The 12,649-nt window shown below is 56.9% G+C and overlaps 1 protein-coding gene across 1 annotated transcript in view; it reads right to left on the bottom strand.

Annotated features, from left to right (window-relative positions):
* The window catches only part of adgrv1 (adhesion G protein-coupled receptor V1), a 92,513-nt gene extending 80,220 nt beyond the window's left edge, over positions 1 to 12,293 (bottom strand). The window contains exons 1-16 of the mRNA XM_084690566.1: positions 12,108 to 12,293; positions 11,557 to 11,706; positions 9,183 to 9,278; positions 8,781 to 8,885; positions 8,485 to 8,598; positions 7,569 to 8,140; positions 6,648 to 6,918; positions 4,893 to 5,225; positions 3,871 to 4,047; positions 3,544 to 3,767; positions 2,213 to 2,339; positions 1,860 to 2,045; positions 1,290 to 1,504; positions 994 to 1,138; positions 705 to 828; positions 343 to 600 (exon numbers count right to left, since the gene is read on the bottom strand). Of these exons, the coding sequence (XP_084546692.1) occupies positions 343 to 600; positions 705 to 828; positions 994 to 1,138; positions 1,290 to 1,504; positions 1,860 to 2,045; positions 2,213 to 2,339; positions 3,544 to 3,767; positions 3,871 to 4,047; positions 4,893 to 5,225; positions 6,648 to 6,918; positions 7,569 to 8,140; positions 8,485 to 8,598; positions 8,781 to 8,885; positions 9,183 to 9,278; positions 11,557 to 11,706; positions 12,108 to 12,293 (3,283 nt within the window). The remainder of the gene's footprint in view (positions 1 to 342; positions 601 to 704; positions 829 to 993; positions 1,139 to 1,289; positions 1,505 to 1,859; positions 2,046 to 2,212; positions 2,340 to 3,543; positions 3,768 to 3,870; positions 4,048 to 4,892; positions 5,226 to 6,647; positions 6,919 to 7,568; positions 8,141 to 8,484; positions 8,599 to 8,780; positions 8,886 to 9,182; positions 9,279 to 11,556; positions 11,707 to 12,107) is intronic.
* Positions 12,294 to 12,649: the final 356 nt, after the last annotated feature.

Below are 12,649 nucleotides of genomic sequence, written 5' to 3'. Positions count from 1 at the left end.
GTCATTAAGTTCCCTGGCAGCCCTACTGGTCTTTCATCCCTGTCTAGTGTCACACAATAGCAGGATTAGGAGGGCTTTGAAAGGTCACCACAGTCAATGCTAATCAAGACGGCCACTCTCCACGGTACGGAAGCAAGTACCGGACAAGTGGGAGGGGGGGGGGGGGGTGGGGGGGGTGGCAGTGGATACGGATAAGGAGGGAATACGGTGGATGTAACGAGGCCGACCGTGGTGAACTTTCCGCCCCCCGAAAAATGGTGAGCGTGCGTTTGTGCGTGCGTGTTGTGTCGGAGATGCACTTTCGTGCGGAACAAAACACCATCAGCCGACTGCGTCATCCACCTGTGGCGTTGGAGAGGACCAGGTAGAAGGCCTCATCCGTCTCGGGTATGTTGTCGTCCTGCACCTCCACCGACACGTTCCTCATCCTCTCCCCGACATTGAACACCAGCGAGTCGTTGCTCGGGGCGACCAAGTCGCCGGCCGTCGCGTCGCCGTACTCCACGCGGTACGTCACCGTGGCGACAAAGTCCGCCGGGCCGGCCCGCATGACTGTGAAGTTGGCCACGCCCCCTTCCTTCACCCGGACGACGACGGGATCTGCGGGGAGAGGTACAGAGTCACCTGACGTGAGGCCGCCGGCGCCGGCCAATCCGAAGCTCCGCAGGGGGCTGAGTTGTTGCGTAGGAGGGGGCGGGCTCTACCTGAGAAGAAGATGGGGTCGTCGTTTCTGTTTATCCACAGGCTGGCGTCGAGCGCGTTCCCCAGTCTGGCTCCTCCCGTCACATTCAGCAGCGTCACGGTGAAGTTCTCCGCCTCCTCTGGGATCTTCAGGGAAAAGCCACGCGACCAATAAAGTTTTATGTAATCGAATAAAGCACTTCAATGAATCTGTCCTTTTCAAATTGAACTTGGCAGGCCTAGCGGGTCTCTTATGAGTGATCAAAGGATCCTACGGTTTTAAAGAAGAGCTCTTTAAAGAGACGGCTTTACCTCGTCGGGTAGAGACACGAGGGTGAGGTTTTTCAGGAACTCGCCCTCGTCAAACACCACGTAACCCTGAACGGGGCTGACGTCCCCAGACCAGGCAGGCTCTAGGACCCAGGACACAGTCACCTTCCCGAACCGACCTCTGTTCCTCACCACAGGATAGACCGCTGGACAGGAAAGGAGACACACATTTACAATATCGTCATTTCACGACTCAAATTGTCAAACCCTGAAATGGTTCGATACTTATTTGGGTTTCTTAGCTATTTCTTCTAGGTCTACTATCAAAGGATCAGTGCAGAGAGTGAGGAGGTTTAATCGGGGCTTTTGTACCTGAGTGGGTTCGATTTCCTTTGCTCTCGTTAAGGGACTGGGACAGACCCTGGCTGACGAACTCGACGACACCAAACGGGTCGTCGTTCTGCCTCACTGTGATGTTGACCTCTCGGTGGTTGCCAAGGCGACTGGGTGGAGTGCTGTGGCTGCTGAGCACCACTGAATAGGTCTCATCCAGCTGCAAGTGGACACACACACACACACACACACACGGACACACACACACACGGACGCACACACACACACATGGACACACACACACACACACACACACACATGGACGCACACACACATGGACACACACACACACACGGCCGCACACACACTCACCAGGTCTTAACATGGTCAGTAGAGAGGTCTGTTCCCCTTACAGTTGGCACTGATCTCCTTTCAACAGATGGCAACTTGAAAGCGGCCTTTTCTAAAAACATGCCCCAGTGCCCTCCCTCCCCCCCCCTCCCTCCCCCGCCCTCCTCCCTCCCTCCCTGCCCCCTCCTTCCCTCCCCCGCCCTCCTCCCTCCCTCCGGGGTTACCTCGGGCACGCCGTCGGGCCGGGCCACCAGCGCCACCACCACCTCCCGCTCGCCCGGCTTGAACTCCAGGATGCCCGTGTCGCCGTAGAACTGGCCGCCGCCCGGGGGCACGAGGGCGTAGCGGACCAGCTGCTTGAGAAGCTTCCCCTGGGCGCGCAGCACTCTCAGCTCCACCGCCTCGCCTTCCTAACGCGGGGGGGGGGGGGGTCATAGGTCAACACCAAACCGACGAGGCGGGGGGTCCCTCGAACCCGAGGTTCGTTCGGGTCGCCGAGCGACGAGAACGAATCAAGGGGTTTTTCAAGGTGATTGCCCTCCGGTAAAAGGGCCCATGGTTCCCCCTGGTGACTCACATTGATGACCCACGGCCCTCGGGAGGGAGGGGAGAACTCAAACACTCCGCCGGGGTCGTCGTTCTCCACGATGACGATCTCTCTGCTGGTGAAGCCTGCCTTCAGGATCTGGTTCTCGACGTTGGTCCTGGGAGAGGGGGGCAGGGGCAGGGGCGGGGGGAGTGAGGTCTGGGAATAACAGTGGGAATAACACACAGCCAGGGGGCCCCGAGCGCAAAAAACAAACATGTTTTTTGTCAACAGAACCTTCGGGAACTTCTTAATCGCTAAATGACTTTGTGTTTGTCGGGACGTTCTGTGGCGAGTGGGCCAATAAGGGCCCCTGCTGTTTTGGCTGCTTTTAATTCCCCATGTCACTCAGAGAGCCCAGAGCTACTCTCACTCCACGGGGCGGGGGGGCAGGGGGGCAGGGGGGCAGGGGGGGGGGGGCACTGTGTGTGTGTGTGTGACAAGAGGGAGAGCCAAGCAATCACCGCATAAAAAGTAAATTAAAGACAAAACACAGAGAGAAGACAGAGCGAGGCATTCCAAACAGACACTCCCAGCCAAGGCGCCGCATGCATACAAACAGCGAACGTCTTTACACGAAAAGCATAATAAAGACCCCGCTCAATTAGGTGCGAGGCATAATGAAGATCTCCCTTCGCAACTGCCCCCCCCACCCTCCTTCACCCCCCCCGCCCCCCAAGCCAACTCTCTTCAGCCCACGTTTCACACCCTCACAACCCCCCGCCCCCCCAACACACACACACACACACACCCTCCACCCACCAAACCAAGCGAGAGCCCCAGAAAAAGTTGAAGTGGGCCCTCTCTCTCGGAAACAAAGTCCTGATTCACAGCACACAAAGGCCCCAAGCTCAATCCACTCTCCACTTACCCAAAGTACACTACAAAGCGCGCAGTTTCCACCCTGCAGCCGAAGAGCGAGGGGGGGGGGGAGGGGAGAGGGAGAGCCAGCGTTTTCTCATCAGAACCGGCCACTGGCAAACCAAGCCCCCAACCCCAAAGAAGACAGGATGGATGGAGGAGGACCGGAAATAGGGGGAGATGGAGAGAGGGAGGGGTGTACAGAGGGAGGCAAGGAAGGCCTGCTCCTTCGTCCCCTCAGGAACGTCCCAGTCTCAGTGCTCCGCTTGATTCCAACCCCTCAGACACCAAGCAACAACAGCAAAATGGCTGCTGGCCCACATATTATGAGCTAAGTAAATTAAGTTTCACACTGCCTTTTACCTCAGAAAAGTTACAACCAGTCCCCCACAACAGCAAAAAAAACAATCCCAACCGCCATTTGTTGGACATCTACAACCCTGCTTTGGGACGCCCTGTACCTGTCAAGGGTGAGTAGGAGGGTCTCGTTGACCTCTGGGATGTCGTCGGCCATGACGGTGACACTGATGGACGCGTCGCTTTGACCCGACAGGAAGACCACCGAGCCGCTGAAGGGCTCCAGGTCGCCGGGGGCGACGTCCGCCTTGTTGCCCCCCGTTGGCCGCAGGCTCCAGAAGACTTCTGCCTTCCCGTCGGTCCCGTCGCGGCGAAGGGGGAGCGTGAGCTGCGCGAGAAGAAGAGTGACACCGTTCATATTTTGGATTGGCGAGTCCAAACCAAAGGTTTTCTGAGGTAAAATGACGCTAGCGTAGCATAGCGTAGCATACCGTGCTAGCGTTGCTGTCCTCGGGCTCGTACGCCACCACGGTGGCGTTGCTGGTGAAGCCGATCTCCCCGTTGGCGATGTCGGGGGTGACCGTGAGGGTGAGGTTCAGGGGGCCCCCGAAGCGGGGGCTGACGGGGGGGATGGGGGGGCGGATGTCGACCAGCTCCACGCTGTTCATCTAGGGAGACAGTCGCACACTTAGTATTCACGTATCAAAGCCCGAAACATTATTTTTGCCTGTGCTGGTTCTTGCTCATTTGCATCAGTCCTCCCTCTCATTCATTTGACTGTACACGTACATGAAAATGAGACAATAAGGCACTGTATGGTCAATACTTTGCAAAGTTATGACAGGAAATGACCTCTGTGGCTTTCCTCCTTCCCATGCTAGACTCGTATAAAGACTCAAACGTGAGTTGAGTAAAGAATGGCTCTGTCGCGGGCCTGTCCTGGATAACAGCTCTCAGGTCAGTTAGTGTCTGTCCGCCTCACTGTGAGTTTAATTAGATGTCCGTCGTGGTGAAGGCATGAATGAGCATCTATCTTTACAGCCCTCGACACTGTCAATCAGCTTTTCCTCGCTGTGTCTGTGTGCGTGTGTTTCTGTATGTGTGTGTGCGTGTGAAAAAGAGAGACAGGATGAGAGGGGTAGTCTGTGAGTGTGTGTGTGAGAGAGAGAGAGAGAGAGAGAGAGAGAGAGAGAGAGAGAGAGAGAGAGAGACAGAGTAGATGCATGCACGTCTCGTCACTTTTGGCCAATCGACTGTGAAGGAGGCACTTATGTATTGTGTCGGTTTTTTAAGGACTACTTGACAAGCCTGTTTGTTTGGACGTCCGTCCCGTTCCCATGGCAACAATCCAGAAACGGACCACTCACATTTGGCCAGGCAAATGAGGCTCTGGGCCAGTTGATCAAAACCAAAAGGGGGGGGGGGGGGGGAGAGAAAAAGGGGACGACCTCTCACACCCCGTTTCATATACCAGTGACCTCTCCTGACCCCCGACCCCTGACCCCCGGCCCACCTGAATGAGGAAGCGGGCGCCGTTCTGGAGGAAGGCGTCGTTGCGGATGGGCAGGGCGAGCCCGGCTCGCGTCTGCCCGCTGGAGAAGCGCAGGCTGGTGCTGCGGCTGCCGTTCAGGACGCCGTCCCTGGCCAGGGCCGGGTCCAGGCCCGCCCCCGCGGGGAGGTAGAGGGCGCTGAGGCCCAGGGACACCTCGCCCAGCGCGCCCCCCTCCCGCAGGAAGCCCAGGGACAGGAAGCGACCCCGCGGCTGGCTCTGGATGCTCTGCTCCTCGCCCGGGTCGAAGCGGAACGTTCCGTAGACGTCGTCGCTGTCCTGGATGTAGAACAGCAGCTGAGGGGGTGGGAGGGGGAGGGAGGCAGGGAGGGAGGGAGGGAGGGAGGGAGGGAGGGAGGGAGGGAGGGAGGGAGGGAGGGAGGGAGGGAGGGAGGGAGGGAGGGAGGGAGGGAGGGAGGGAGGGAGGGAGGGAGGGAGGGAGGGAGGGAGGGAGGGAGGGAGGGAGGGAGAGAATGCCTGCATTTAACACCACATAGAGACAGACAGGGCCAACCATTGATCGTGATTCCAACATTTCAGTCCGTTTTGAATAAAGACACGTGCATTTTCCTGAATGATCCCAAACCAAATCACTGGTAAAGTCAGCTAGCGGAGAGGAAGATTCAGGGAGGACTGGATGATAGTGGGAGGGGGAAGGAGGAGGGGAGGACGAAAGACCATCAGGCTCTGCGTAGTAAAACAGAACCCTGGGCTAAATCTGGAGAAGAAAAACATCCTCTTTAATTAAAAGTCCTGAGTCTGCCAAAATAGCTTTCATGAGCTTCTTTACCACGGCTCCTACGTTCCTGCAGGGCCCGCGGCTCTCACTGGTATGGCTTTTACCTCAGGCTGGGAGGAATAACCTAGACAATTACAGTCACGGATGAACTTGCCCAACATGATAAGAGTCACCATCTGAAGTTGATAGCCATTGCTGAGTCATCTCTATCACGTCTAACACATGGCTAACAGTCCCCACACTGCGCTACTACTGACGGGAGTGACCTCTACGTCTCTGTGTGTTTGCGATTAATGTACGGCTCTGAAAACAGAAACACAAGTTTGATCTACCCACTTCTTTCAGCCCCGAGAGGAGGCTGTGTTAAAGATGGCAGCTATTAAAACAGCTCTGCATTTAAAACACGCCCACCGGCGCGGGGTGGGGACCCCTTAAGGACATTTCCTCTTTGTTGTGATTCAGCCACATGAAGGGAACCGCCCAAAGAGAAGGGACAGATGCAGGGTCTGTCAAGTGTGTTTGTCAAGCCAGAACCTACTGTGCATGTGCCCCCCCCCCCCCCCACACACACACACACACAACCACATCCTCCAGATGTGTGTCCCTTCACAAGTGCAGCCCTCCCTCGTAGAGTTCCCCAGTGAAGCGTGGGCGGACCCGCTCTCTCGCTCCCTGTCGCTCTGCGTGTGTGTATTTAAACCCTCTTTGAAATCGAGAGTGTGCGTATACGCGCACGCGCGCGCGTATACGCACACTCTCGGCCCGTCTCTCGCTCTCACAAACGCACGCACACGCTCTCTGTCTTTCTCTCTCAAACGCACACACACTCTGTCTTTCTATCTCTCTCAAACACACACACACTATCTCTCTTTCTCTCTGTGTCTCTCGATAGCTCTCAAACACACTCTTTCTCTCTCTGTCTGTCTGTCTGTCCATCTCTCAACACCCCCTCCCCCCCCCCACCACACACACATCCTCACCTCCATGGGCTCGTCCACCTCGGCCCCGCCCGTTACCGTGGCGGGCAGCAGGCGGAGGACGAACGCCTCCGCCTCCTCCGGCAGCAAGTCGGACGTGACGTCCAGGGGCAGGACAGCGCTGACCTGGCCCGCCGCGAAGCGCAGGGCGCCCGCCGCCGGCCCCAGGTCCTCGGACACGGGCGAGCGCTCGCTGCCGTTGCGGGAGATGGTCCAGTTGACGGAGACGGCGCCGTAGTTGCCGCCGTTGCGCACAACGGAGATGCCCTCGAACCTGAGGGGAGGAGGGAGAGCACGGCCAGTCAGCACCAAGATGATTAAAAAAATATATATATTTATTAATTTATTATTCAGAAGAATTATAGGGACGCTCGGCACCAACAAGAGTTTTTCTTTTCTTTTGTTTACATTTAGGCATTTAGCATACGCTGTTATCCAGAACTACTTACAGTAAGTATAGGGACATTCCCCCCCGAGGCAAGTAGGGTGAGGTGCCTTGCCCAATGACACAACGTCATTTCGCAGGGCCGGGAATCAAACCAGCAACCTTATGATTTAAAAGCCCAATTCCCTAACCGCTCAGCCACCTGACTGAATTTTATTTTACCTTACTTTATTGAATTTATTATTCAGAAGAATTATAGGGATGCTGAGCACCAGTTTTTATTTTACTTTATTGAATTTATTATTCAAAGGAATTGGAGCAATCCTATAGGATTAGGATGTATTTATTAGGTCAGGTTATTTATTCGAGGTTTAGACAGGCTGCTAGCAAACTGTCAAAAGGAGCTGGGACAAATCATTCAAACGAACCTGTACCTGTACTTAGAGATGGCAATTAACCTGAAACTTGAACTAATAGCAAAAATGTGCTCTTTGAGGCTCAATTGTAGCCTTGACCCGACTGTCACTGAAATGTCTCACCTCTGCGTCACATCTTCGTTGATGGTGATTGGCTGAGAGAGCGGACCAGTGCTGATGGACAGGACCCCGTGGGGCTTGTCGTTGGGCTCGATGGTGACCAGCAGGACGTGGGGGACGACCAGCACGCCGTCCCCTCTCACCGTCTCCTCCAGGAGAACCACCTGGAAGGACTCGGCGATCTCGGGCACGGCGTCGTCCGTCACGTTGAACAGCAGCCGCGCCTCGTAGACCCGCGGCGGGAACCGGATCGTCCGATTGGCCTGCAGGTCCACAAAGTCCCGCCCCGGCGTGGCGCTCCCCGGGCCCTCGCCGCTCACCAGCGCGTAGTCCACCCGCACCTCGCCGTCGTCCGAGCCCACCGGGGCGGCGGCGTCGTCGGCCAGCTGGCCGCGGGTCACGGTGAGGGAGATCACGCCGGCCGACTCGGGGACGACCAGCAGGGGGACGGAGAAGCGCAGGGGGCTGTCGTTGCGGCGGATCTTCAGCAGGACCAGGCTGGCGTTGGGGTTGAGGAGGGCGCCGCCCTCCACGCCCGTCAGCCTGACGGAGAACACCTCGTCGTCCTCGGGGATCTGACGGAAAAGGAGGAGGGTTTTCTAGGTGTGTGTAGCCCCCTTTGGGGGTTAAAGGCGCGTCAGACAGACAATCAAACAAGGGGAGTCATGGCTGGGAATTGCTGGTGAAACACACAGCATGGAGAGACCCCTCCCACACAGATGGGAGGCTTGAATCTCAATGGGTTTTGTAGTTGCACACACACCATTGAGATTGCTTATCGAGATGTATGCAGAACGCGCACCTCGATTTGACACTGGAACCCAATGACGACATCTCACTCTTGGGCGTTTCCATTCAAAAGAACGTTTGAGAGAACACACAAGAAACTGTCCGTCAGACGGGATGGAGGTCTGGGTACCTGATCATCCTGGATGAGGATGCTGAAGACCACCACAGCTCGCCCCGGGGGGATGGTGATGTTGCCCCTGTCCGGGCTGAGGTCCTCGATGGCCGGGTTGGGACCTCCAGAGATCTGCCAGCACATCAGACACAAACCACAACAAGACTTTCACCTGGCTGTGGATTGGTCAGTGTGTGTGTGTGTGTCTAGACGCATAGATCTCCCACGACGCAGTGCTGTCATCCTAATAGTCTGACCTGACCTGACCTGAACCCCTAGACAGGTCACTGTGGGGTCAAAGAACGTCCTCTCACCTCAAAGTTCACGGTCACCGTTCCGTAGGTTCCCCTCTCTCTGATAAGACTCAGGGGAACGTACTGGTTCGTCCCTCTGGGCTCCTCCACAACGATCTGCTCAGTCTGGAGAAGAAGAGAAGGAGTGAAGGAGAGAAGGAAGGAAGGAGAAAAGGAGAGAGATAGTCAGACAACGAGAGGGAACTGGATCTCTTCCCAAGAAGAGGAAAATTGATTATGCGCGTAATGGGGGGAGGGAAGGAATCAATGTGTTAGTTATTACTGCCCCCCCCCACACACACACACACCAGCCCTGTCAACTGTCAGCCAGCCTAGAGACTGACTGGTGAGCACCAGACAGGGTCGGGACATTTCGCGTGAGGGGAGAACAGGGGGCTGCCGGAGAAGGCGGCGGAACCTTACCGAGTTGAAGCCGACGATTCCAAAGGCGTTGTCGTTGGACAGGATGGTGATGGTTGCTTTGTTTGGAGTCCCCAGCCTGACGCCATTGGAGGAGCTCTGAGGAGAGAGAAGAGATTGTTTCTGGATGTTTCCGTCAGACGCTCTGCGCTCATCTTCCTCTCATAGTCCTCCAATACCCTGTAATGTGTCAGACCGGGTTTGGACAGAAATCTTTAAATCGTGTTCATGTTTCGGTCGGGTTTGGTCACGTTGGCTTGCCTTGACTTCTTGACACGGCGATTCAACAATTTGTTGTGGACGATGTGATTTGTTCACATTGGGATTCAGACAAAATGTAGTAAAAAAAAGACCATAACATGCCATCGGGCATCTTCCATCCCCCCCCCACATACACACACACACACACACACACAGACACACACTCATCCTGATCTCGAGGGCCCTTCCCTCAGGGAGGTCGGGGGGAGCGGACACAAAGACAGGTGAAGACCACGGCCGCTACTTTTCTGCCCTGTCACTCAGAACTAAGAACAGGCACAGTCACCGCAGCTGTCCCCGATGATAAGGTCACACGATGAATGCAAGCGCCGTTGTTTGGATCCGATTTGCTCCAATCCAATCCATGAAAAGTCCCGGGTTCATTTATATGTCTATATAGATCTAAAACACGCAACCCGGATTGTGTGCATGCGTGTCTACTCGTGTGACTGCGAGAGAGAGAGATAGATAGATGTAATAGAGAGAGGAAAGAGAGAGAAAGAGAAAACCACAGAGAGGGCAGCAAAAAAAAAAAAAAGAATTTGAGAGAAAAAGCAGGAGGGGGGGGGGGGGTTGGAAGGGGGGGGCAGGTCCTGTGCTTTCACCCCTCCATTCAGACCGGGCTTTTCCGAGCTGTAACAGAGCTTGCTTTCAGCCACTGAGCTCTCGCCGACGCACAGACACAGAATCCACACGCTCTGACAATCCAGCCCACAGACCCTCGCCAGAAGCCCGCTTCCCTTGGGAATAAACACTCTCCGACAGCACTGCCCCCCCCTCCTGTCCCCCCCCCCCCCCCCCCACACGGACACCAAGCCCCACACTCTAGCCCCGACGCCACAAAACACCAGTCCCCCCGATCCGCTCTCTGGAACCAGGCCCAAAAGCCAGCTCCAGCTCCCTCACCCTGCCCAGCCAGCCAGCCAGCCCAGCAGCCCCCCAGCAAAGCGGCCTGCCCCCCTTTCCGCGGCTCCCAGCCTCCCCCGCGGCCTCAGTACCTGGACGTGAAACACGCTCGCCATCCCCCTCCCCTTGTCAGGGGATGACTAATGAGCACGGGGCCCCCCTCGCCCAGGTCTCCCGGGCTTGATGTGAGAGAGGTCACAGCCCACAGCTCATCTCCCCCAACCCCCCCACCCACGGGGCAGCAGAGTCTCGGCGGTCTGGGGGTCTTTGTCTCGGGGCTGGGCCGTCTCGGAGCCAGTCGTCCTGGAGCCCTGGAGACAGGCGCGCCGGCAGACTCTGGCCCCGCCCATCGCGCAGCGACAGGCCGGTGCTGCTCGTTGACGTGTGTCGTCAATCGGAGCCGAGGCACGCCGCGCGGAGGAGAGCGCTTATCTGTCCGGGGAAACGTTCACACCTCCGGCTAGAATTATGACTCGGATGACTCGAATTGTTGGACAGCGCACCTATACGCGTGTCCGTGCATGGTGAAGGGACGATCGTCTCTCTCTCTCTCTCTCCAACGGGGGCGACTGGCTCCGAGAGATAGCAGACGATACATGCTCAAACCGTGGTCGATGGTTCGTTTTTGCAACCGCGGCGGGGATTGAGTTTGTGTTGGGCGACGCCGGCGTGTTCTTGAACTGTTCTGCCCTCCCCTGCCCCCCCGGCAGGAAGCATGTTTCGCCCCCACGCGTTGCGTTTGATCGCGGGAGCAGGCCCGCTCCGACTTCACCCCCTCCCCCCCGGACGGCCTTTCATCTCGGCGCAGCCCTGGCTGTCAAAACCCTGCTCTCTGCTCACAAAGATGTCTTAGAGCCTTGCCCTCTTCAGTGGCCTAGCGCACAGCCAGCGGAGCCCTGCAGAAGACCTATAGAAGCCACACATCAAAGGGCCACTCGGGGGGGGGGGGGGGGGGCGGGCTCCAACCCCAGGCTTCCTGTTGGGGTTGAAAAGGCGGGGGCCCCCTTTTTCCCAGCGGTTGGACCTGGGGCTGAGGGAGGAGGGCAGTCAGGGGGCAGGGTGGGAACGCCTGAGAGCTCTGAGGGAAGCCGGCCGCCCTGTGCGGACGGGCAGGAAGAGCGAGGCGTCTCTCTCTCCGTCTCACGCGCCCTCGCACACAAACCCGCACGGTCACGCCGGCGACCGACGCGGCGCCTTTCCGGAAGGTTACCTGGAGCCTGAGACTGAACACGAAGGTCTCGTCAGCCTCGGGGGAGTCGTCGTCCCTCACGGCGATGAAGATGGTCTTGCTGGCCTCCGATGACGAGAGGAAGGCTGCAGCGGTGGTGGCCTCAAAGTCCCCCGTGTCCTCGCCCTCCAACTGGGGGGAACACACACACACACGTACGTGAACACACACACACACCGACATAAGGAGCAGGAGTAGCATCAGAGATGGCTGTGTCCTAACGTTTGAACGAACGAATGCCTTCGTTGCCCAGTACATTTTTCCATTTACATTACATTTAGTCATTTAGCAGACGCTCCTATCCAGAGCGACATACAGTAAGTACAGGGACATTCCCCCCGAGGCAAGTAGGGTGAAGTGCCTTGCCCAAGGACACAACGTCATTTGGCACGGCCGGGAATCGAACCAACAACCTTTTGATTAATAGTCCGACTCCCTCACCGCTCGGCCATCTGATCCCTCACACACATCCCTCCCTCCCTTACACATCGGACTGTAAAAAGTCGCGCGAGAAAACCAAGGCCGCTCCTTACCAGGACCAGCGCGGTCACGTTGACGGGGTCGCCCACCCTCTCCACCACCAGTCGGACCACGGCGCGGCTGCTCTCGTTCACCACGAAGTCCGTCTGTCCCAGGAAGCGCAGCTCAGCCGACTCGGGCCTGGCTCTCGCCGCGCACAGAGCCAGAATCAAGCCAGCTAGAGCGAGGGCAGTGGGCATTCCTGAAACGCAGCGACGGTCCAGTCAAATCCACGCACTGTCGCAGGGTACAGGATGTAAGGGTGTGAGGAGATGTCGTGTATGGGATGGTCAGTAGTCATGCGTGTTCGGTGACAGAGCTTTGTGTGACTGAAGGCGTAGACAAGATGAAGGGACTTTTGTAACCGGGGCTGGACACCACATTTATAAGTGAGACTGGCACCGAATGTATTCCATTCCCCAACTCTGTTGTCTTTGTTGTCATAACTGCAGTGTCGGTGTCGGTAAGTTTCACCCCAGCTGACCACTGCTACTGGCCAGATCAGAGTCATGAATCGGATGTATACTTGTTAAAAACGGTTACGATTCTTTGAGGG

The sequence above is a fragment of the Hypomesus nipponensis genome, chromosome 24 (assembly GCF_054491055.1).
Source record: "Hypomesus nipponensis isolate SF chromosome 24, ASM5449105v1, whole genome shotgun sequence".
Taxonomy (NCBI): Eukaryota; Metazoa; Chordata; class Actinopteri; order Osmeriformes; family Osmeridae; genus Hypomesus; species Hypomesus nipponensis.
This window is presented reverse-complemented; position numbering and strand designations above follow the sequence as displayed.